Here is a 26,258-nt window from a genome sequence, read left to right on the forward strand (position 1 = left end):
GTTCGTCCTGTTGACTTGCTAATATATATATATATATATATATATATGAGCTGCTATTAGCATTTAATGTGAATGCTCATTTTTGACAAAACCAGCAAGTCGTGTCATATAAAGCGTTTTCTCCGTTATTTTCCCTGGCATTGCAGGGAAATTAATCCCAATGCCCTGTAGAGAAATTGTTTTCGGAGTTAATACCATGAATTTCTTTTTGAATAATAAATTAAATTTGCGCCACTATCCTCATATACAGTCTACGTGACTAAGATGACATATAATACTACACGTACCATTCAATCTTTATATATGTATATAAAGAACTGGCGGGACTGATTTGTTGGTCTGAACGATTTACTTAAGCAAACTTCAGCTTGGTATCGTGGATTGTTTTTTATCGGCTGCAACCTACATTCATAAGACAAACTAGATCGTGCGCATTCAAGTATTATCGGAAATGTTAAGTTGTATCTTTTGTTTATATATTTCACGAAGTCATTGTTAGTGTTCAGTAAAGAAAAAAAACAAATCTAAAAAAAGTTTACAAAGTAACTCCACAGTAACGCACAATCGCGGCGTTAAAGGGACGAAACCTCATTAATACGGCGGTGGCGTCTTATAAAATACATAAAAGAGATTGTAATTCCGAGTTTAATGGCATATCGAAAATATAGGCTACTGTTCTTGAGCTTTCACACATTCTGGCTATGTGCATTTCCGACTGAGCGAGGGAGCGCCTAAACGTCAGCCCACTTGGGGAGGGCACTATTACTCAAAATGCTATGAATGTGACCGCCAATGGTCCAGACCGCCTGCGTGGAGAAGGTGAAAGCAAAAGCCATGGACGATTAATGAAGAGGATGAAATCGAAGGGGACGCGTCCGCAATGCTAGACTGACACTGGAGAGAAAAAGCGCAACTAGGGAGATCACTCTTATGCGTGGCTGGGTCACATTGTGCCAAACGTCGAGAAACACAGGGGATAGAGAGCTGCTGTGAGACGCACCGTGGTACCAAAAGCGTTACCCGTGGGGGGGGGGGAGTAAAAATGACAATTGTATCTTCAGAAAACCTGGATGAGACTGTGGCCCTTGCAGCCCTGTCTCAAGATGTCTTTAATCCGGAGCGCATGGACCAGGAATGCTGCGAAAGGGTGGTCATCAACATCTCCGGGCTGCGCTTTGAAACTCAGCTCAAAACACTCGCACAGTTTCCATCAACACTGCTGGGTGACCCAAGAAAAAGGATGCGATTCTTTGACCCTTTGAGAAACGAGTACTTCTTTGACAGAAATCGACCCAGTTTTGATGCCATCCTTTATTACTACCAGTCTGGGGGGAAGCTCCGGAGACCCGCTAACGTACCTATGGACATATTTATGGAGGAGATAAAATTTTACGATCTGGGCGAAGACGTGATTGAAAAATTCAAAAACGACGAAGGTTTCATAAAGGAGGAAGAGCGCCCGCTGCCAGAAAACGAGTTTCAGCGCCAGGTCTGGCTTTTGTTCGAATACCCCGAGAGCTCAGGACCAGCCAGAGGAATAGCAATAGTTTCTGTCGTGGTCATTTTGATATCCATTGTTATTTTCTGCATGGAGACCTTGCCGGAGTTTCGGGATGCGCATGCATTTCCCGAGGATCACTTTTCTGTCAATGGAACTTTACGAATAGAAAAACCAAATCCATTCACCGATCCATTCTTTATCGTGGAGACCTTATGCATCATCTGGTTTTCATTTGAGCTGATGGTGAGGTTTTTTGCGTCTCCCAGTAAAACCGCCTTCTTTAAAAACATCATGAACACCATCGATATTGTGGCAATCATCCCCTATTTTATCACGCTGGGGCTGGAGCTGGCGGAGAGCCAAGGCAATGGTCAGCAAGCAATGTCGCTGGCTATTCTGAGAGTCATCCGCCTGGTGCGAGTCTTCCGGATTTTCAAACTGTCTCGACACTCGAAGGGTCTCCAGATATTGGGGAAGACGCTCCAGGCGAGCATGAGGGAGCTCGGTCTTTTAATATTCTTCCTTTTCATCGGCGTTATTTTATTCTCCAGTGCAGTGTACTTCGCTGAGACCGATGACCCACAGTCTTCATTCAGCAGTATCCCCGATGCGTTTTGGTGGGCAGTAGTATCAATGACGACCGTGGGCTATGGAGACATGTGCCCTGTCACTGTTGGGGGCAAGATCGTCGGATCATTATGTGCCATTGCCGGTGTGCTTACTATTGCGCTGCCCGTCCCTGTCATTGTCTCAAATTTCAACTACTTCTACCACAGGGAGACAGAACATGAGGAACAGTCACAATATACTCATGTTACATGTGGTCAACCGCAGCCTACATTTGGGGATGTCAAGAAGTCTGACAGCAAGCCTTCCCTCACAAAGTCTGACTTAATGGAGGCGGAAGACCTGGATTCATTGAAATACATCAATTATAGCCCGCAAAAACCGTACACGGGCAAGTTCACCGACGTATGATGCGTGACCGCATTTCATGGACTTCAGAAACGTGCGTGAAGTGGGTTTGTGCGCCTACACCTCATTTTGGCTACTAAATGTTTACAACCTTTTTTCGACGTTTGATGCTAACTCATTTATAACTGCAGGATTTTCCATAAAAATAATTGACAAAGGGACGGAATTTGTAAATTTGCGCGTTTCATCCACGTGTCTTCCAGTTTGTGCACCTATTATAACGTAAAGTTGCATTCGGCTCGCTTACGAGCATTAAAACAACCATTTTTATTATATGCTCCATCTTCAGTAGCACTTTATTTCTTATTAATTAATATCTATGGCGTTCATTACAATAAGTTTACATTTAATTTAAGGAGTAAGAACATTGGACCAACTATTTTTAATTACTGAAGCAAATGTATTCTTCTATTACAAGTCTATAGGGTATGTCTCTGGGCAGTGCAATAATAATAATAATAATAATAATAATAATAATAATAATAATAATAATAATAATATGCAAGGCCAATCGGAGAGTTTGAACTCTGGCAGTCTAGACATCGATTTGCGTAATTTATTTTCCATTGAGGTCACAATGAGCAATATACAATTAGCCTGTTCTATTAATATAGAAATAGCCAGGTTAGGAACCCATGTTCTACGTAAATAACTGTCATTAAGATGTCTGACATAGGCCTGCCACGAAAGAATACGATCGCTCGTTCCAAAAATTTACATCTAAATTAATATTTCGTGTAAAAAGTAATTGTATGCACTTTGAACTGACCTATATGTTACTTTTAATCCCGATGACATCAAACCAAAATATTAGTGGTAAGTCCGTCCTTCAACGTCGCTAAAATTAGTCGACACACCCTTTGGTACAATAAAGCGGCTATTCTCATTGTATAAATAAATTTCATTACGTACGAACCCGTTCGATTTATATGAATGCGACAAGTAATCCATGTATTGGTATGCATACGCTCGCATGTTTGATTATAATATAGTATACAGATTAGGGCGCCACCACGTGGACGAAAATTTACTTTGCCGCAGAGTCTTTTGATACAGCAATGTTTCTATAGCAACCTTCCAGACAGTCTTATGCCTGTGTCATAATAGAAAGTGGTATTATAATCTTGGTGACTTTTTCTTTCTTTTTTTGCTTTTTTTTTACTTTTTGGGTGTTTGACACCGACTTGCGATGATCTAAGCGATAATACAATGGGCAATTTCAGCACTAAATATTCTTGTTCAATTAATATTAAAAACAAGAAAGCAGAGAAATTAAGGAAACACAAGCAAGTGAACTGTGAATTAAAGCATGACAACAACAATGAAGACTGAACAACTAAAATCAAATGAAGATTGAACAGCTAAAATCAAATAATTAAAATAAATGACTATGGAAAAAACAGCAATATCTACATGGATGATGTGACTTTGGAAATGGGCAACAAGACAGAAATTTGCATTCAAAATAGACTTATATGAATGATATATATCAACTCGGAAATGAAATACATATGTTCCTAGAAGTCAACAAAAACATCCCCCGATTTTCCACATCTTAAATAAAATGGAACTACTGGAAAACCAATGGCGACCACGTTTATACATCGAAGTGCCGTGACTTTATAAAGACTTACTTAACTGCAGAAATTAGCCTGCACAAAACAATCGACGCAACTGAAGCAAATAAAAAGGGAATCTCGATGTACACACAGCAAGAAGACTCCGCAACCATCTTATTCCCAGGTGAGAAATGTCCTTAACCTTACGCTATGACGCTTACGATCACGTGACCAAAAAATCACTTCGATGTTATCCATCGCAAATGTGATGTCTATCTCTATAACTTATATTTCCTGTAACTATATTTCTTTTATTTTCAAATAAAAATATTTATTTTATTTTCCAAAATTGGGTTTTGCACATAGCAAAATAACACTTGCAAGCTTTACACGTACTCTTAATATTCCCGCTACCACTAAATGACAAAAGAATCAAAGACTGCTCAGTTATGAAAACAGAGAATTCTTTCTTGGAAGTACATTGTCAACCCCCTACATGCTACAAATGTGCTAAGGTGCTGTCTATAAAGTCTTATAAACATAATAAAATGCACTTTATGCTATGGATCACTGCTCTTATTATCCATTGCTAAAGTATATTAAGCTTTAACCCCCTATACACTTGGTTATTTTTAATTACGGAATTTTATGCAAACTACTAAAACATTTTCCTCCAGACATTTGGTGACTGTGGTAGCAATAGTAAAAAAACACCTTGGTGACAAACGTGCACACTTCCCTCTTCCTCCTTGCAGGTCGCAGATCACACTGAAGCGAAGCCTCACTTTGATTCCTTCACATGGCATAGAACCGTCCAGACGTGAAGAATGTCGGGCGTCGACTCTGAGCTACGGGGGACCTGCTTCTTAAGAGGAATACGCAGAGCGAAGGGATAAACGCTTCGAAAATCCATCACAGAAAAACTGAACACTGGAAATCGCTCCCATGGATGTCTACCACATGTTCTCTGCTTTACACTGAGCATTATCCTGCCCACACAGCAGCGGATAACGTCCTGTTTTACATCTACCAGGTGCAAGCTTCAGCGTTAAGTGTTTCTCGAATCACCAGTCATTCACATCCAACTTGCTTAATATAGAACTTTAAAACATTCGATATGGAGCTGTCTAAAAAAACCTCCTGTCATAATACAAACATATTTGTGGTCCTGTAAGAATTTCCTGTAAAGGACATGAACATTGCATATCTGTTCCTGAACCAAAACTGCATATTTGCATGCTAGCAAATCATTGAAAACCTTTGCTCTAAAGTATACAGCTCTTTGGTGTCAGTGTGTTACCACGAGGAAGCAACTGCACAACAACACTGTTCAAAAGAATGAGCTCAACAATATTAAATCTTTATTTTTTATATATTATATATTTCATGTATTTGTATGATAGCATTACATAAATGGGTGAATTTTTTTGTAGACTTGTATGATGCTACACGATTGCCTTGAAAAAAACTACATTTTGCGGGAGGGTTTGACTTAAGTTACAATCCCTTCCTGCTGATACGTATCGGAATCTTAGTGCATATAATTAAGGGTAACAAATTCACTGCAGGTCTTTGTTGTTTCATGTTTATGGTTATTTTTAACGCTCCTTGTTTTCTTCTAAATCAGAATGCTGTATCACTTTTTGAAAACATCTACCTCATGTTCAAATGTTTAACTTTTTACGAGTGGTCAAACACCATGCTTATGGGTCAATGTTATATTACATTACAGAATCCATTGTGAGATATGCTTTAAGTGTCCCGTAAGCCATAAAATAGTCGTGTTAATCTTAATTCCATTTATCTGTTGTGGAATGCTGTTACGTTATATAGCCATACCAAAGTTTTGAGTTCAAGGTAGGCAGTGGAAAGCTGATTGTGAACTATGGGTGATGGACCATGGACAGATCATGGACTATCAGCAGAACCTGGAGACTCAAAATAGCTGTTTTAGTGGTGTTAAGACTTCATAGACAATTGATCTATAATATGTGATCCTTTGCTCTAGCTACTCATAGGTCTGTGCCATACAATTCCAGTCTTTCAAAGTGATGACTGTACATATCATGTCTCAACAAGTGATTCTGTCTCAACCAATGAGTCAGACTACGAACATAAATCTAGCTTCACATCCCTCCCAAGTACTGTAAATGTGTAAATTAACACAATTTATAGAATATTTTCTTTGAGAAACTTATAAGAAAAGCAATACTAAAAGGTAAACAGTATTTTTGAATATTGTACTTTAACTGTACATTATGCTTGTACTCTGTTGACATTTTTCCATAAAAGATTATACTTTTCTTGAATTGTACAACTATAATGAAATATTAGCTTTTGGTGTGACAGCTACTGTATTGCATAAAGCAGTGGATCCAGTGAGTTACCAGAGGAAAAAGTATATTTTTAAGACTGTTGCCACTCCAGTCTTCCTGTACCCCACTGAGAGTGACTTCATGTAGAAAATGATGCCATCGTTAAACAGGAACCACTGGAAGATCTAGTCTCTCCGCTTCCACAGTTTAAGTTCCGTTATCCGCACGAATGGCTGAAAGCCACTGGGTCGCCCCTGCAGCTCCGCTTTTGAAGCCATTGAATCACAGAAGTGCTTATAAAACAATGACAATGACCTGTGTTTTATAAGCAGCATCCACACAATGGAGGCTAAGAGCCGCCTTCCGAGAACAGAATGTGTCAAGAACAATATGTTTCAATTAAATTATGCATGATTTAATGATTTAATGCTGCAGCAGGTTACATAATACAGGCAAGCAAATCCTACTTTAGCATAATGAGATTTTGCTTAAGGCCAACTAGCTAATGACCAAGGTGCAGCTAAAAAGCAGGTATCTCTGGCACTTATAGAGCACAGTTTTGATTTCAAGGGAAATTATCAAGACAGATTTTGTAACCTTGTGGTAAACTGTTGGCAATGGCAGCAAAGGTCATTTTGGGGTCGGGGTGGTGGGGGTGGTGGGGGTGGTGGGGGTGGTGGTCACACACGAAAGACTTGAATTAGCCTTAGGCTTATCGATTTTTGTTGGTGGGTCTCTGGGGTAAAACTGTAACACATTAAGGCAAGGTGAAATACAGCAATAGGACAAAAAACAAATAAAGGGGCCACTCCTTACACAGAGCTGTGGAATAGGAACCACTATGATAAAACACCATAAGAATTACAAAAAAAGAAAGAAAGAAAAATATTTTATATAGGCCTAATTATGTTGTTCTGTGTTGTTTAATTTCACCTGTGGACTATGAATTCTGACTCATTCAATAAAACAATGCTTTCTACATGTTGTATGAATGTGTTTTATTGCGGTGAAGAGGAACAGATCATTTTATGGGAAAATTGCAAAACGTGAGGCAAGATGCATTTACATGTATAATATTTTAAACATGACATTATATGATAATCAAGTAATAATTCAGATAAACAAAATAGGTTTATATATATATTCCCAGTATGAATTTTTGTTACAGTTCTTCCTGTGTACTTTTTCTTCCGATAACACCGCATGCAGTGCGGCGGCGCTATACAGGAACCAATTTCAGTCGCTGGAGTGCGCCAGTCGGACAGCCTTCAGTGACGCACTCGACGGCCGTCTGTATGATCTTTAGCCGTTTTTCTTTTAAATTAATGCAAGGCATATGAATACCTATTAATGTCTTGGCTTTTTGGAAAAAATATGAAATTCCGAAGGCGAAATAAGTAAATTGATAAACGTATATATTAAACTTTCACGAATGATTTGTTGAACAGCAAGTGTTTTCTACATGAACCTTCTGTAAGTTAAACCAAGCGCGCAAGCCACGGTCTTTTTATTGAGAAACAAATATCCTATTTGGATGACGCAGATCAAGAAAAGGTATCGTATGTTTATTGTTTTTTATTTACATCATACATTATTAGTCTTGTTGCTCGATGAAGTAAATATCTGTGGCCTTGACACTTATTTTGCCCGAAAACTATAGGAAGTGCTAGCTAAAAATATTTCCGCTATAATAATGCCAGTTCTGTGTGGATTAACCTCATACTATCTAGCTAACGAGATTAGTGCAACGGAAGTATAGTACGCCCATATCACTTAAGACCAATTTATTGTGCTGATAAAACCGAATCGTTTTAATTTTATTTAGGTTTTGCTACTAAATATTTTTCAGCCCTTATCTTCTTTATTTACTGCAAAGCTGGTAAGATGACATTCGCGTTAACGCCGCTGCTTCAGAATCGTTTGATAAAGTAGGCTGATCTAGTATATCAATGGGTAGCTTCATCGGTCCACGGTTGTGGGTCACGGTCCACGGTTGTGGGTCACAGCCCACCTCTGCTCTCTGTGTATGGGGTATGATACTAATACAATCCAAAGACGTGCATTTAGGCTAAATTGTCTGTAGTGTATGATTGTACTTTTGTGCATCTGTGTGTCCTGTAATGGACTGACATCTTGTCTAGGACGTATCCCAGCATTGTGCCCTGTTTTGCCTGTGATAGGCTCACCCATAACACTGACCATGCTAAGCATTTAGAAGGTAGATCACTGGTTAGTATACTAGATAAATAATACATTCATTCGTGTTCGTGTAATTCATTTGGTAATGACCAAGGTAGTTAATATATGTTTCCAAGTTCCATACCTCTAGAGTCTAGACTATGCACATGCTTTCGTAGAGCATTTTGTCTGAATTGGGACTGTACAGTCTTTACAGAGCACACATAAAGCTCTGACAAAATTTAATCACTATGCATTCGCTCGTCCAGAGTGTCACACTGATTTCCGGGAAATATTTATGATTGGCTCTGGCTTGCATTCCTTACGCACACCATTTATGTCCACTAGTCACAGAGGGTCAGCTGTGTTGATGTAAAGATGAAGATGTTCTCCGCATCACACAAGACCGCCTTTGTGGTGGACCATTGTCACTACATGGCTGAGTCGTGCCGGCAGCAGGTGGAGTTCGACATGCTGACCAAAAACCGCGCGCAGGGCGTCATCCCGCTGGCACCCGTCTCCAAGTCCCTGTGGACGTGTGCCGTGGAGTGCTCCATGGAGTACTGCCGCATTCTCTATGACATCTACCCCACCAGAAAACTGGTAAGCCCTGCAGGATCCTTGTTCTCTCTATTACATGCAGCAGAACATTGAGTCCCATCCATCCATCCAAACCGCTGTTTAGTACAAGGTCACGGTAGTCCCTGAATGCACAGGACACCTTGCCCTCAAGATATCAAGCAGACATGTAGATTCTTAAATGAATATAGGATCTAATGAATTGCAGTTGAGCTAGAAAGAGAAGTTTTTAAAAACTGTATTGAGTTTCACTGTAGGGTGTGTGAGTTTCTGCACGCTTTAAATGATAGCCTGGGTTGCAGTGGTTTGTTTCCCCCCCCCCCCCCCCCCCATTAGACACTGAGCTGTTTGTCCATTATGTTAATCGCCAGGTGAACTACATAGTCAGCGACTCAGACTGTCACGTCCTGAACAGCTGGAACCAGGTGGACCAGAACACTCAAGAGGTACCGTTGGCATTTTGGCCTATCAAAATGTTTAATACCATGTAACAATGCACAATATAAGAATTCAACACAGTGTAACAAATTTCCATTACATTATGTTGAGTTATTACATAATGCGTTGTCATACACCATGTAACAACGTATTATGTAATAAAAAAATGTAACAAATTTTCACATTTTCAAGGGTGTGTTTCCCGAAAGCTTTGTGGCACTTAGTTCGTTATGTTCTACTTAAGATCATTCATTGACTAATGAGTGTTTCTCAAAACCCTTTGTAACTGAAGTAGTTCATATCCTCATTCATAAATTAACGAGTGATCCAACCCATTCATTATTTTATATATTATTTTATATTTATTTTTTATTTGAACTTTAGCCTGCTATTCTGTCATAGAGACACAGAAACCACCTGGATTGGATCACAAAAAACACACTGATGCTCTCTTTTGGGCTATGTGATGATGATGATGATGATGAAGATGATGATAATAGAATAATGTTGTAATATAAAATTATAATGTAGGCTATAGATTTGTTATATTTAGTTGCATAATAATGTACAGTCTTTAAGGCGCACACATAAAGCTCTGACATAATTTAATCACTATACATTCGCTGCGTGTAACATTGTGCATTGTGTGATGCATATTTGTTACATTTTGTCGAGTTATTACATAACACAGCATTACTGCATAATGTGTTGTTACGCGTCACATTTCTGTAATATCGTGAGTTTTTGAGGATGAGCGATCTGAACGCGAGAACTCCTGGCATACTGCTAGATTTAATGTTATCAGCAAAATTCAGTATCAGTTATAGATATATTAAGAGCTTAAAGTGTAAGATATAAAATGCATCTAAATTTGGAATAACCAATATAGGTCCCACTGAGGAAAACAGAGAGAGTAATTATTGGATGTACAGTACCAGTTAAAAGTTTGGACACACCTACCCATAGAAAGATTTGTACTATTCTCTACATTTTAGAGTAATTATAAAGACATGAAAACTATTAAATAATGTATACACAATTATACACTGACCAAAAAAGTATTAGACAAAAAAATATATGTATATTTGTTGGGGGGGGGGGACTCAGAAGCCTGCCAGTTCAAATGTCACAAGAGTTGTGCCTCCACTGAGCCCTTGAGGCACTTAACTCCAGCTGCTTCAGGGCTGGCTGTCCCTACTGTCTCCTCTGTGTCAGTTGTATGAGGTGGCCTCCTGGGATGCTTTTCCAGCTGTCCTGAAGAAGGTCCCACGTACACTATATCAGTGGTTCTCGATCTTTTTCCTGGTGCCTCCCCTGCTGGGATGTTTTCACTGCAACCCTACCGTAATCAGGCTCAGATGGTCCTTAATAGGCTAGCAATGAATGTGGCAGGTTGAATGCAGTGTGGGTTGGAATGAAAACATTCTGGAAGGGGCTGTCAGGAACAGGATTGAGAGCAACTGCACTATTTGGAGGAAAGTATTGGGGCACCTGGCCATTATACTTACAGGAACTTTTATGACATCCTCTTCTAAGTCCATAGGCAACAATATGGAGTTGGTTCCCCCCATGCAGCTAAAACAGCTGCCATTCTTCTATGGCATCACATCAGTGCGACTCTTTCGCAAGCAACACATCGATTGAGGACGGAAAGGAATGTTGACATGTACACAAGTTAAAAGCAAGCCATGGTTTATCTGTCTTGTAATAGCAATTTAATAGTTGAGCTTTACCTCTTTTTTATGGCCATGCATACATTGATTCTTGTTGCCCACTTGCCTGTTCCTCCATCAACAAAAAAATAATTGTGAGGATCTTCTAGAGAAGGTCTTCATAGTGTGCAAGCACTAAAGCAGTCCCAAAACTAGGAGCCATCAGCCAATAGCATTCTCCGACAGAGCAGGCCATGAGCCCGCCCCCAATCTGCCAACACTCGAGCACAAAAATTCCGCTCGAGCGCAGAAAGCAGCCGAAGGTAATGTACTTGGTGTGTGAGGAAAACTGAAAACTCTAGAGGGAAAAAAAAGCATAGTCTGAGTGCAGTCATCCTTTCCGTGCTCGCGAGCTTTACATTTACGGTCGCAAGTGGGATATTTACGCAGGCTTATATTTTTCGTGTTGTGTAGCGCTCTCTAGTTTTGGCATTGATGTGATGATATACTCTACTAGGAAGGCTTTCCACAAGGTTTTGGCATTTTTCTGTGGGGAATTTTTGCCCATTCATCCAGAAGAGCATTTGTGAAGTCAGGCACTGATGTTGGACATGAAGGCCTGGCTCACAATCTCCGCTCTAGTTCATCCTGAAGGTGTCTGATGGGGTCGAGATCAGGCCTGTGTGAGGGCCAGTCAAGTTCTTCCACACCAGACTCACCCAACCATGTCTGTGTGGACCTTGCTTTGTGCACTGGGGCACAGTCCTGCTGGAACAGAAAAGGGGCCCTCCCCTAATTTCCCACAAAGCTGGAAGCACAGAATTGTCCAAAATATCTTGGTATGTATAAGAGCTCCATAATTGATGCCAATGGATTTAGAATGGGATGTTAGAAAAGTTCCTGTGGGTGTAATTGCCAGGTCTCCCAATACTTGTAGTGTCCATGTACTATATATGCAGAGCAGTAATTGGCTGCTTTTCCTTCACCCTCTGGTCACAATCCTCCTGAACCATCTCTACTGGGTTTCGGTCAGGTGGCCAGGTCATGGGACGCAACACTATCACTCTCCTTTGTAGATGATTCTCCTTGTGTGTGCTCAATACTCTGCCAAGTGGCGGAAAACAGCTGAAAATATTTTATATTAGATAAGATAGACATTACTGTTCTAGGGGAAAATCTCGTGCAGCAGTGAGGTGCTTGACATGCACAGGTCCAAACATAGTGCAAACCAAAGTGCACGTGTAGTACAGACGCACAATATCATGCAGAAAATAAATACAAACAAATTGCAGGGGGGTTTATGTAAGGAATAATTGACGACGGGCCGTTGAATTATTAAAAAATAATGCACACCTGAGGTGGTAATGCGGCCACGACGCGAAGCGGAGTGGCCGTTACACCTCGGGTGTGCATTATTTTTTAATAATTCAACGGTCCGGAGTCAATTATTCCGCTTATACTACGGTTTCCACACCTCAAGACATCAATCAGATGATATATTTCAAGGGATTCGTCCGGTTTTTTTACTTAAATCGCTATTGTGAGTAGGATTATTTCTTCTGCATCTCATCCAACGACTCTTTTGCTAGTTCCAAAACGTCATTTTAAAGCTGGCAATGGAGGCTTCAGCCGTTGATAGCAGACTAATGCAGTTAATAATGAAGTTATTAGAAAGAGAGCGAGAGAGACAGAGACACAGAGAAAGAGAAACAGAGAGAGAGAGAGAGCTTGTATGAATTAGGCTACCTCTGTGTGTCCCTCAACAGTGTTCTGAAGCGCCGTCTCTAAACTGTAAGTCTGCTTTAAGATGCAGCGCTGTTATTACCTCGCTAGTGAGAAATGTCATGTGTAGCCTTTAAGTTGCTACACTAGGCTAACTGATAAAATCGTCAGGGCAGCGCTGACAACACGTTTTTGTGTGAGTGTGTAACCGTAGTGTGCGTGTGCAAGGACGTGTGATTGCAGTAATGAGACAGAAAAGCTTGTGCATGTATATTTATTCATTTAATTATTTATTAGTTCGTTGCATTTTTCTATTTATTGCAATATTATTACAGTTAACTATGCGAAGTGATATGGAACTGTAATGCGGTCAAGAGAGCTGCCTGGAACTACGTTTGCCGTGCGTTTCCCTGAAAATAATTGCACACCTCAGAACGTTCGTCAGCCAATCAGATTCAAGCATTCAACGGTCCCGTAGTATAAGTGCAGTTAATGTAGTATTTGTACCTGATCCAAAGATACTCCTACATTTTGGCATAAAGGTTGTTGCCTTGGAGTCAGACAGCAACCCTAATACTTTGGAGTGGCAAGTGAACTGGGACATTCAGTGAGACTCTGTTGGATAAATAAAATAATCAAATGTCTTTAGCCAGAGAGTAAGAATAATCTATGTGTACAGTCTTGGGCGCTGGGAAGCGCAGGGATAAAGGTGAAATTTACGCGTGGAAGTTAAGGAGGTCAGGTCAGTGGGCGCATGGCATGTCACGCTCTCCACACCTTCTCTGCACGGCAGCTGATGGCGAGGCTGGCTGTCATGGGGCAACCCAACCCCAGCGAGGACCCCGAGTGCTGCAGCATCCTGCACGGCCTGGTGGCCGCCGTGGGGTCCCTCTGCAAGCTCACGGAGTACCAGCACGAGGCGCGCACTACCCTCATGGACCACGCCGAGCGGGTCAACAACCGAGGACGCATCATCTGCCTTACAAATGCCAAGAGGTGCGGACAGGTCCCCATACACAGGGACTTGCACTCTCTCCGAGTCTTATTTTTAAACCCCGAGTAGGGGCCACTCTCTCGTGTAACGTGTTCTCGTTGTGTCGTAGTGACACGCACGTGCGCATGCTGGAGGATTATGTGCAGGAGACCATCCTGGAGCAGAACAAAATCGCGGCCGCTTCGGATCGGTGAGTTCCGGCACCGGTGGCTGGACTTGGGCCCGAGACATCTGCCGACCTCACCTTAACCCAGTCTGTCTTTACATAGCCAAATAAGTAACTTAAGCCCAAATAAGGGTACGTCGTCAAGGCTACATTCATATGCTTGCCTCTAAGATTGAGTAACTTTTTAAACTTAGCACTCAGTATATTTTATAACCAGTATTCACAAACATACCAGTACTGTTTGTGGTTCAGTGCCAAACACGAAATACCGGATATTGTTTCTAGATGCGTGAAATAGTTTATTTATGATTTTAAATTAATGGGAACATAAATATTTCATCTGAATTAACCAGTGCAGAGTAACGTTTTGCAGTGAAATCAGTCTGCCACAGTGATTTATGCTCTGTTGCAGCCAGAATAACAATTATCCTACGAGCATTTACTCTGTATTCACAGCCCTGCCCTTGGCTTTGGTGAAAGCTGTTGGCATAAGGGCCTCATGGAGTGTTTCTGTCTTCCAGACTGATGCAGATTCAACAGTGTGAGTTGGTTCTGATCCATACCTACCCTTTTGGAGAGGAGACCCTGGTCTCTGACCGGCCTAGAAAAGAGGTAGGACTTTTTGGCCTTGCGTAAGAGGAGAGATGAAACCTGCACAATTTTGTGTCCTAAATCTTGTTGAGTGTGAAGGCTGCATTTTACCATAGTACAGCAGTCATATTTTTCCAGTAATTATCTCTTGTGTCATGTAAATTGGACAAACTCATCTCATCAGCACCGACAGTGAGCACGCTAATGCTATGCTAATGCTAATATGTGATTCATAAGGGCCTCACTTCTGTGTGAAATGCATGGGAACTATGGGTCTTTATTCTGAGAGAATTTCACTTCCTTGCTCGCTGCATATCGCTGGGGGCTGGAACGATAACCCATTTACTCACGTGTTGGTTCACAACAGCTTTCCTGCTACACAGATGTTTACATTGCTGGAACTTGGCAGTTCTCACTCTTGAGACTTCGGTAGCAATATTGGAGTAGGGGGACATTACCAGCCTGCAGCACAAGGGGGCAGCAGAGGGGGCAGTACATCTGAGAGGTGCATGTGTAAGGAATCGATGGTGGGAGATTTTTGGCAGAAGTAGTGACCCTCTGTTAGGGCAGGTTTGAAAAATTGATTTCCTGATTCAAATCAATCTTAATTTGCATAATCCAATATTGATCCATAAAATCCCAAGATCAAAGTTTTTAATACACTCAGTGAAAAGGGTATGTATATGATTCGATTTGCAAGGAGCTGGCACGCCTAGTCACCAGTTTGTGGGCTTGGGTGGTCATATCATGCAGTTGCCCGGCATGTGGGGCACGCAGATGTCAGTCAGCCGATGCTGGAACCAGTAGGTATGCAGAGGGCATCCACACACATCGTGAAGGATACGGTCGCCCAAGACAGACCACACCAAGGCAGGATCATTGCATTGTGTGCCCAGCATTAGAGAACCCCATGACATCTGCCTGCCATCCGGAGACAGCTATTGGACTCTCTGTAGCACCCTGTGTCATCCTGCACCGTGTCTCGACGGCCAGAGTGGTCCCTCAATCTCTCCCCAATCAAAGATGTGGGATCAGCTCAGACGTAAACTCAGTGCCAATCTGCATGATCTCGAGGGCCAATTGCACCAACCATAGGCCTACATATCGTAGGAGGATGGCTGTACGATTCCCCTCCGCACCGTATCGCCGCATGTATCCAGGCCCGGGGTGGCCAGCAGTGTGCCCATACTGCCAACTCTGTTGTCTGATTGGTCTGATATTATAATCATTGCGATAGTCACATGACCTGTCACCACGTGTAGATTAATTTCTTTTCCACCACTCCATCTGGGTGCTTAACTTTTTTTGTCACTGAGTATAAATAACTTTACTGTGGTTGTGTGACGTTTTAACACTATCGCTCTCACACGGGCAGCCTCGCACTACGAGATCTAGTGGACAAAACCAGACAAAATACACAGTGGGAACTGCTTCACTCTCGGTTGGGCTGCATGGTTATTTGAAATATTTGTGCATAATATTGTGCTGGCTGTAAAAGAGTGATTAAATTTACCCAAAATAAAGTAGCCAAAGAGAATGTGGTATTTTCTACCAATAGAGTGTCAAATAAGTTGTTGGTGTTGCCACTATTTTTGTCAACAAACACAAACCATTGCAGACAAATGCAGTGTGATTACTGGGCTTTATGTAACGGATCTAAAAATATTTCTGGATGCCAGCTTTTCAGCATTATATGGATGTTTGCTTACACCCACAATTTGATAAGCAGGTTAGTAGTATGCCTAAAATATTTGAGAGGCATATTGTGACATCCGCGACTTAGTAATCTGTATGAATTAGGTGTGTCTTTTTGTGTAATGAACAAGTCCGATTTTAAACAGCAAAAAATGCAGCCACAGCACCATCGTATGTATTAACTTTTTTATTGCTCGTCTTTCAAAAGATGTTGTGGCTGCTGAGCTGTCCCTTTCTTCACCGCCACTTCGATGCTTATCGCTTCCTTGATTTACCAGAACAGGGGCTTGTGGTGTGTTCTGCTAACCGAATTTAATGATATGCCAAATTTGCACAGATTACTGATCTTTGGCCGTCACAATCAGTATTGAATCAAATCCAATGGAATCGGAAATCAGATTGATCCGGCACCTTCTGAATCGAAGTTGAATAGATTTGGGAAATCGGTGGTGATGCCTCTGTACCCCACGTCTGATTCATAACTTTAAGAGTCTCCACACCTGACCATTAGCTTGTTGCCACCTTGGCTGTGTGGGAGCACTGAGAATCCGGCCTCGTTCCTGTAAAAAGGTGGTTTGACCGAGTTAACTTGGGCTCTGTGAGGTTCCTGAGAGTCGGGCTTTGTCCAGGTAAAAAGGTGATTTGGTTGGGTTACTGTTGAGGCATTATGAGGATCCTGAGTGCCCTTGTCACTGTAGAATGGTGATTTGGTTGGGTTACCTTTGGCATTGGGGGGGGGTCCTGAGACCCTCAGTCATTTCTCTGAAAACTCCTCGCTGTCCTCCTAGATCTCCTCGGTGTTGAGCAGTGAGGTGCACAGCGTGCGGGCCGGGAGGCACCTCGCGTCTAAGCTCAACGTTCTCGTCCAGCAGCACTTCGACTTGGCCTCCACCACCATCACCAATATCCCCATGAAGGTGAGCTGCCGCCCCCCCACAGCCTCGCTCTTTAAACTCTCTCGTGTTGAGATTGAGGATGAAGTTTTGCTGCTTTTCTTTACACACCCTGTTTTCTGTTTTGCTAGCCCACATTAAATGTCTGTGACCAGGTCAGTACATTTTGGCGCGCCTGAGGGATCGCAGAACTCAAGGCTCCCTTCCCATACAGACTTCCTGTTAGCAACCCCTCCCCCTCCCCCCCCTGCCCTTGGTCACATGATCTAGTTGTGGTTGGTCTGTCCCGCCCCCTACCTTTGGTAGCCATCTATCCTGTCCTCTTTTGTATTGTGATGAGTGGTGGCTGATGGCTGTGTGTCGAATTTCTGCCAGAGCACCCACCCGTTTCCCCCCTCGTCCTGTCAGCTGCGTTGTTCCTCTTAAGATGTGCCAGATGTGAGCAGAGGCCAGCATTTAGACATGGCTTACTCTTTATATAACTCGCATTAAATGCATCGATGCATGCATTACTGTTAGTGTAGTTGTTATTGCCCTTAAGTAATCATATTCTCTTCACAATATATGCATAATATTGTGTTTCTGTCAGGATATTTTTGCTCATACAGTAATTAATAGCATGAATTTGGTATTTTATTGCTTTTTGTGCCACCATTGATGATTGCGGCCATGATATAACTGATTACTTTGTGGAGAATGACCATTATGATGCTTCCTGGAGCTGTGGTCACTCTTCATTATATGTATTTCCAACTTTTTTGTTGTTTTTAGCTCGTTCTCATCTTCTCAGCCCTCTCTAAGGTCTTGGCCGTTATATCAGCGTTTCCTTCTTACCAGTCGTGTGTCGTCATCCCCGTCGCTTTGAGGTCGGAGGAAGCCTTGCCTTCTTCCGGTTGATAAACCAGCAGATGGCTCCCTCAAACCAGTGGCCAAAATGACTCACGTAATTGAGGGTGTAACTGCTTTCGGATCCTAAACTCTTTCATACACCCGCTAGCCCAGATGAGTCATTTTTATTATACCTTCTTCTAATTGCCCTAGGGACCTTGTAAAGTCACAGCTTAAGTCTGGTGTGCCCTTCAATTACATATTACGGGAGGATTTAGGGCCGTTATCCCTACACCTAAAGGTTTAATAGTGGAGTTCAAAGGAGGGTTGGGTAACATTGGAGCGGTTTCATAGTTACGGTGCTCAAGGTCGCCTCCTTCAGTCACCGTGACTTTAAGGTCCTCGTAGTAGAAGGGAGTTGTTCGGAGTCGACTTCGAGCAGGAGCGGCGCGTGTCCGGAAGCGTGCTCTGACAGTGCCCCGACCCCCCTCTCCCCTGCCCCGAAGGAGGAGCAACACGCCAACACGTCGGCTAATTACGATGTGGAGTTGCTGCACCACCGAGACGCCCACATGGAGTTCATCAAGAGCGGTATGTGGAGGTCGACGGCCATGGTCTCTTGTGGTGCCCTAGTGCTCCTGTACCACTCAGCAGATGTTATCCTCTTAAGCAAGGATCCTGAACTGAGCTCCGTCGCCAAGCTTGATAATGAAAGAAGTGGAGAACATCCTACGCTGCTATTAAAAATGCACGGCTCATGAGTTGCTCACCTGGCCCTCTCGTCCCTGCCCCTTTATGGTGCCCTCAGGTGACCTTCACCCCACGGGCAGCACCCCCCGGGACAGTGGGCTGAAGGAGACAGTGACCCTGAAGTGGTGCACTCCCCGCACTAACAGCGTGGGTGAGCAAAGGGGGGATTTAGGTTCACTGTTCTGGGCTGCTGGGTAGCTTGTATCTGTGAATTGTTGTTAGATATATGATTTTTAGGGAGTATCTGATGTCTGATCCTCTTCAGAGCTGACTTGTGCCTGGTTTTAATCTTCATCCTGTTGCTACAGAACTCCATTTCTGTACCGGTGCATATCGGATCTCGCCGGTGGACGTCAATAGCCGCCCATCATCGTGTCTGACTAACTTTCTCCTGAACGGTGAGTCTGAAGCCTGGGTTTTTTGGGGGGGTGGGGCAGCTTGTCAGATGTCCGATGATGTCATAACGGGGTGGCTGGTCTCTCTAGGTCGTTCGGTGCTCTTGGAGCAGCCGCGGAAGTCGGGGTCAAAGGTCATCAGCCACATGTTGAGTAGCCATGGCGGGGAGATCTTCCTGCATGTGCTCAACTGTACCCGCTCCACCCTGGAGGACCCACCATCCATCAGCGAGGGGTGTGGTGGGAGGGTCACAGACTACCGCATCACTGTGAGTAACCAGGCGTCCGCGTTTTTTTGGGGGGGGGGTGGGTATAATTCCATTGTTATGCTTCCTACTCACCGATCCCACCTTCTCTGTTCTCCTTTAGGACTTTGGGGAGTTTATGAGGGAGAACCGACTGACACCTTTTCCAGAGACCCAGGGCGCCGACAGTGCTGGGAAGGTCCCGCTGGAGAGGGCCAAGAGCCAGCTGGAGCGACATACACGCTACTGGCCCATGATCATCTCCCAGACCACCATCTTCAACATGCAGGCGGTGAGTGTGTCGGCAGCCTGTTTTGTGACGTGACCAATCACAAGCTGTCTTGAAGCCACTGGTGGCCTAAAAACGGGAGGTCATGCCACGTCCCCTGTTCCCTCTGATACTGGTTCATGTTTATGAACTGGTCTGGCTGTTGTGGTTGAGTCGCATACTGTGACGCATCTTAGTGTCACCCCTAAGAACTGGAGTCTTCCTCGTCGCAGGTGGTGCCACTGGCTAACTTGATTGTGAAGGAGAGCTTATCTGAGGAGGATGTGCTGACTTGTCAGAAGACCGTTTACAATCTGGTGGACATGGAGAGGAAGAATGACCCTCTGCCCATCTCCACTGTGGGCACCAGAGGCAAGGGCCCCAAACGGTGAGACGGTCAGACCCGCCTAGTTTTATGTAAGTCATTGAGTTGCTTGGCAGATTCAATTATTTGAAGGGATTTACTTGCTGTGGATGGCAGTGTCCCCACGGAGACCTGGATTCCAGCTGAAGTCATAAATAATAATGCTTAATTTAGTCGTGGAAGAAATGAATCGTGACTCAAATTAGGTTGCCCGAGCAACTTTTCTGTTTCTGTAATTTGTTAATATTTAAGAATTTAATTAACCAACATTTGAAAATTAGAGATTAGTGGTTAATTTTGCTTCAACACAGATTCATTCTTTTAAGCTAATTAAGGGGGACGAAACACAGAGCTTTTTAAATCTCTGCGCTTTCTTTCACTAATGTGACTTTAATATGAGTATAATGATTGTTCAGGTAAATCGGTCAGCATCTCGGGTAATTCATTAACAGTTCAGCTGGAAGAAAAATCAGACCGTGGCGTCTGGACGGGACCCAGTAAACCTTCCTGTACTTTAAATTTAACCACTGGATGTATTTTAGGCTTCCGGAAAAAATAGGCTCAGGTAGCTAAACAGCTTCTTTCTTTTGACCGTCATGTGATTTATTGTCTCCTCTCCAGTACTACGGCCTCTGTTAAATGCCATTCTGTTATGGTGGTGGTGGTGGTATGAGTACTGCCTTGTGATTGGCTGACAGTCGTTGTGCTCGGCCCCTCCCCCCAGGGACGAGCAGTACCGCATCATGTGGAATGAGCTGGAGACGCTGGTGCGCACCCACATCGGCAGCAGCGAGCGGCACCAGCGTGTGCTGGACTGCGTGCTGGCCTGCCGCAGCAAGCCGCCCGAGGAGGAGGAGCGCAAGAAGCGCGGCAGGAAGAGAGAGGACCGGGAGGACAAGGCCGAGAAGAACGGCAAGGACTCGGAGGCCGAGAGGAGCTGGCAGGAGTCTGAGAGGTCAGGAGCTTTTCACTGAAGGTCACCCAGACCCTAACGTGACCAAGCTGTGCAATCATCTACCTAGCCATCACTATGATCCAGATATAATATGGTCCATTTCCTCAGCTGCATACATTTAATTAATAAAATTATAATTCTCCTGAGTTTTAAGGTGGCACAGTGGCCAAATGGTGAGCATTATCACCTTATACTTCCAGGATTTTGGGTTCGAATCCTACTGCTGCTGTGCACGCATGGAGTTTGCATATTCCCCCTGTGTTGTGTGGGTACTCCGGTTTCCTCCCATAGTTCAAAGATCTCAAAGTATTAAACCTTTGGACTATGTCTCTTAGATCCTTAGATTGATTTATTAGTTTGAAAATTAATCATGAATGTTCATGAGTGTTGCTAGTGCAGGGGTGGGCAATCTTATCCAGAAAGGGCCACTGTTTGTGTGGGTTTTCGCTGAAACTACCCAACTGATTACTAGTTAGAGGACTGATTGGCTGAAGAGCCCTTACACCTGGGTTTGAACAGCTGATGAACAGGTGATCCCAAAAACCTGCACACACACCGGTCCTTTGCAGATAAGATTGCCCACTCCTGTTCTAGTACATTTAAGACAGTTTGCTGGTGACTGAAACGTAGAGGATGGGGAGAGATGGGTCATGTGCACTTGTGGATTGCTCCGCCTCCCAGGCTGAAGGCGGCTCTAGAGCGGGAGAAGGACGACCTGCCAGAGTCGGAGGTCATCAAGGACTCACCGGACTCGCCCGAGCCGCTCAACAAGAAGCCCCGGCTGGAGATGGAGGAGCACCAGCTTCCAGAGAAGGCCAAAGGTACGGCTCCTCCCTTGGAAGTGGGCCACAAAGGGCCTGAGCCACGCGAACTGCACAAGAGCAGAGTTCAAACCAATGCCGTCACGCCCTGTGGCTGCTGAGGACCGGCCACCCTTTGTACTTTTTTGCGGAAGAATTGCATACAACGTCTAAAGAATGTCAGGAGTTTAACCAGTGAGAAGCTGTGGAGGTGTGTATAAAAGTATTCGCTAATGCTAAGTTTACACTATACTACTCTTCAAGTCGTCGGATCGCTGTCCTGTTCACGTAGCATGACTTGTCTTGTAATCGGGAACTTGTCTTGAAGTTCTTGCGACTTACACACTACGACTAATCAGCGGCAGGGTCATGCACTACGAGATCTTTCACCAGGAGGAATCACTGATAAGTCTGCCTTTTCTCCAAACTGTGTTTCTTCACAAAAACACAGGCAAGAAGTGACATGAGGAAATGACAATTCTCCAATCGTCAGCGTACTACAAATTGTTAAATCACGTTTGATTAAATGACAACATATAACCCACATTTAGAAACACAGGGCAAATTAAGCCTTGTATACATAGGACTTTGAGGAAGCACTGTTACATACCATGGGTCTTTAGTGACCTGGCACGTGCACACACACACTTTTTTAAATACTTCTCCTGGGTTTCCCCTCACCCCGTGTCTTGCGCTTTCATTGGCTGTACCTCGGCGCAATTATTGCCATTCACAACCGGGTCATAACACTTCACACTCTACAGGATTTGGAGTCACTGACAGGTCCAGATATTTTGTCTTTGAAAAGTTTTCAGTAGTGATCGAGTGCTGATTTGCCAGTGCCAAGTGAACACTGATCTGCCTCCAGTCTGGGGCTATTGTCAGTGATCTCCAAAAACTGGCGGGCAGAAAATTGGGGCTAAAATATTGTGAACTTAGCATTACTGTTAGTGCCCTTCTTTGGAGTGGAACTGCTATTACTTCACAGTGTTTCTACCACTTAACAGGAACATTATATGTTCGAAGATCCACAGCTTATTTCAGTGTTAGACAAATTACATCAAAATTGGGGCAGTGGCACTAGATGGCAGCAAAGCACAAAGAGGGCAACTACAGAAGACACTCGATCTTGTGAATACGGTAATCAGAAAAGTTTTTGACGGATCCATCCATTTTCTGAAACCACTTTTCCTATAATTGGGAATAATTGGGCACCAACCCACTGCAGGGCACAGTCACATACGCAATCGCACACAAACACACAGCTATGGGCAATTTACCGACTCCAATTAGCCTCAGTATGATTTTAGACTGTGGGGGGGAAACTTGAGTAACAGGAGGAAACCCCACGACGACATGGGGAGAACATGCAAAGTCGGCACACATGGAATCCTGGCGGAGACTCGAACCCGGGCTCCAGAGGTGTGAGGCGACAGTGCTAACCACTGCACCCGGCCTTATTTGATGGATCGTTTTTTCAAACTTACCAGGAACATTCTGTAAGGGATGGTGTGGAGCCTTTCTTTCTCTGACGCAAATTGCACCAAAAATGCAATGTGAATTAGTGGTGGCACATGAAAGGACAACCACAGGTGTAGGTATGGTAAGCAAGATCCTGTTGTGATAAGTCACATAAAGTTGAACTTTGAATACAGTTTATTTTATGAGAGATTGTAGAGGTTGACAGGTACGGGGGGAGTAGGGATTAGATTTGGAGGGGGGTGGCTGGCAGGTCCATCCAGGAAATGCATTGTTTTTGTTCTGACAGCATCTACTTCCCACGATATTTCCAATGACTGTGTGCTACTATGCAGGTCCAGTCTCACTCTTCACCTTGTGGACCAATAGGATCAATACCGCAAACTCACGCAAGCATCAGGAGTTCGCTGGGAGAATCAACTCTGTCAACAACAAAGCTGAGCTGTACCAGCACCTCAAAGATGAAAATGGGTTTGTATTGTTTCATCATTAGAGCAGATTGCCGATTGGCCAGCAGTACATATGACTGACAGCTGTCTTATCCTACAGGATGGACTCGCACGAGAATGGGAAGGCCACCAGATAATGTGACTCTTTCCGATTGGTGGAATGGCCTGTCTGTCAAAGCTGCTTTTGAGTCTTGTTAGATTTGTACAGTGAGATTATTTTACTAAAACTTGTGTAGCTGGATCATGTGTTGCAATTTTTTACCTTTATATGCTGTACTCGGATGAAACGCTGCAGAGGTCTTCGGGTTTTTTTCTAATACATTTCTTTTTACACACTTTTATACTAGCAAATTCCGATGTTCTGAAAGGAAATAAACAGAATGTGTTGCTTGTTTCCCCTTCTTGTTTCTTGAGACATCCAGGAACAGCATAAGTGACTGGGATCTGAAGTAAATTGCTCTCAAAACTCAAGACTCAATTATTTATTGTCAACACATCCATGTTACAAGTACACAGTGCACTGAAGTACCATCTCCATTGGGCCTCCTATAGTACTACACAAACACAAATACAAAAAATAAATGTATAACAACACTTTACAATAAAATTCAATTAAAATATAAAAAGTATACAATAAAGGTTTCAAATAATAAAAACTAAATTGGTTAGGAAGTGGGATTGATTGGTATTGAATCCCTTTGCATTTTCGTGTCCAGTTTTCATAGCTCTTTAATATCAGTCAAAACAGGAATTAATAATCCGTATTTCTGAGATATTCCTTATGAAATAAAATAAAGACCAAAGATTCCATGCTCCACACCCTTAAAAACCCTGAATTGTATCTCCATGCCTTTGTTGTTTTTGCAGTGCCATGGTGATAAATGTATCTACAAAGCTGTTGGTTTAGTGGTCATGTGGTTTAGCCGACCCTTGGTACCCACAAAGAAAGTGCCTGGTCTTTAACCCTGGAAAAGCACCACATAAGTACATGTGTTTGGGAGCAGATGACACTAAGGAGGTCAGTGGATTGTTCAGCTCTGCCCATTAAATGAGTTAGAAGCTGTGCAAACCAGCTTTAAAATATGTGTGAGTTCCTTGTAACTGACACTATCAGACCTCCCCCCCCCCCCCCCCCGCCTACCCCACCCTTCTCTGTGTCTTGACATGACGAAACATCTTGCAGAGCCTTTCACAAACCAGCTAAAAAAAAAAGTGGTCCTTTAATTTAAGGAAGTGTTATTTCCTGTACAAAAGGGTACTAAATATTGCATAGTTGTTTATTAAGTTAGACTGAATCCAAGTTTTTGTCATTGGTAGCTTTTTGATGGCCACAAATGAATATGAATATCATGCTCCACATAAAACCGTGGATATGATTTTGTTCTATAGAACTACATGGTTTTGTGTGGGTATAATGTTTTGTTTACAGTTCAGCTTTGCTGTGTTTATTTTCGCTTCTGATTATTACACAGATTGTTGCTGTGTCCAGGAAGGGGGGCAGACTGAGGATGGATGCATGCATGCATCCATTATTATACAGTTCAATTACTGCCTTATCTAGGAATGCTACAGTTTGCTATATAGCCATTTTCACTTTTAATCCCCCCTGGAAGGGTGATGCACACTTACTGTATGTCATCATTGCTGGTGTAACATGTTTGGAACGCCGCATTATTTCAATTTGTAGGGAAACCTTGAAATGCTCCCAACACAGATATTAAGATCCTAGTATGAGTCTGAAGTAAGAGACTTAAACTAACCTTAAAGAATGGTATGTGACATACAACAGCCAATGGGGTATTGTGTAACTATCCTACATTCAAACAGACTTCAACAAACTACCCCTGCCAGCTCTCTTGATAGGTGGTCATAATTTACGTTGCATAATTTACATTACAATAATTCCTAGTGTGAAACGTATAGGCGTAAACTAGATTTCAAACAGCACCTAAACGATCAGGAATGGCTGACACTTTTATTTTGTCCACACTTAGTATTAAATTAAGATAAATTAGCTTCACATATTTTGACCATAAAGCCATTGCCTTGATCAATAAACTATTCTATTGTTAAAAAATTTGAAATTAATTACTAATCTGGAGAGTTTTACAAATAAAGCAGGACTTTCCAAGAAATGTGGGTAACATATTCCAGTTGTTAGTTAATTAAATTAAGATCTGTTCTCAGCTACAGATAATAACTGTGTAGGGAGTCGAGCATATGACTAGAAATAATTATGCTTAGAAATATTTGAAATAAAAATTTGTATATTTCAATTTTAAATGCAATTTTTAACATCATTTACACAATTTTCATGTTTATCTGAAATTCACTTCCACACATCTTTTCCCTGAGACGCTTTGTATACACATGAATTTAACGTAGTTTAAAATTCAACTGAACTATATGCACACGTCTCATTTTACACAAAGCTGCATTTTACAAAAACTACAGTGGACCAATTATA

At 42.8% G+C, this 26,258-nt stretch overlaps 2 protein-coding genes across 3 annotated transcripts; both read left to right on the forward strand.

Moving 5' to 3' along the window:
* Positions 1-353: 353 nt before the first annotated feature.
* Positions 354-7,329, forward strand: LOC125738446 (shaker-related potassium channel tsha2-like). Its single transcript, XM_049007382.1, has 2 exons — positions 354-4,219; positions 4,791-7,329. Exon 1 carries the CDS (start codon positions 1,043-1,045, stop codon positions 2,477-2,479), a length of 1,437 nt encoding a protein of 478 aa, XP_048863339.1. The 5' UTR covers positions 354-1,042; the 3' UTR covers positions 2,480-4,219; positions 4,791-7,329.
* A 263-nt stretch (positions 7,330-7,592) lies between these two features.
* ints13 (integrator complex subunit 13) lies at positions 7,593-24,185 on the forward strand. 2 transcript variants are annotated; one of them, XM_049007370.1, is made up of 18 exons: positions 7,593-7,904; positions 8,877-9,131; positions 9,479-9,553; positions 13,713-13,915; positions 14,023-14,103; positions 14,601-14,691; positions 17,154-17,282; positions 17,390-17,413; positions 18,593-18,677; positions 18,895-18,987; positions 19,145-19,234; positions 19,322-19,500; positions 19,601-19,768; positions 19,978-20,132; positions 20,833-21,063; positions 21,745-21,884; positions 23,678-23,813; positions 23,892-24,185. In XM_049007370.1, the coding sequence occupies exons 2-18, from the start codon at positions 8,907-8,909 to the stop codon at positions 23,926-23,928; spliced, it is 2,142 nt and encodes a 713-aa protein (XP_048863327.1). In that variant the 5' UTR covers positions 7,593-7,904; positions 8,877-8,906; the 3' UTR covers positions 23,929-24,185. The 2 variants fall into 2 exon arrangements, with proteins under 2 accessions (XP_048863327.1, XP_048863328.1); XM_049007371.1 differs by lacking the exon at positions 17,390-17,413.
* The last annotated feature ends 2,073 nt before the right edge of the window (positions 24,186-26,258 follow it).

This window comes from Brienomyrus brachyistius, chromosome 3 (assembly GCF_023856365.1).
Source record: "Brienomyrus brachyistius isolate T26 chromosome 3, BBRACH_0.4, whole genome shotgun sequence".
In the NCBI taxonomy this organism is placed as follows: Eukaryota; Metazoa; Chordata; class Actinopteri; order Osteoglossiformes; family Mormyridae; genus Brienomyrus; species Brienomyrus brachyistius.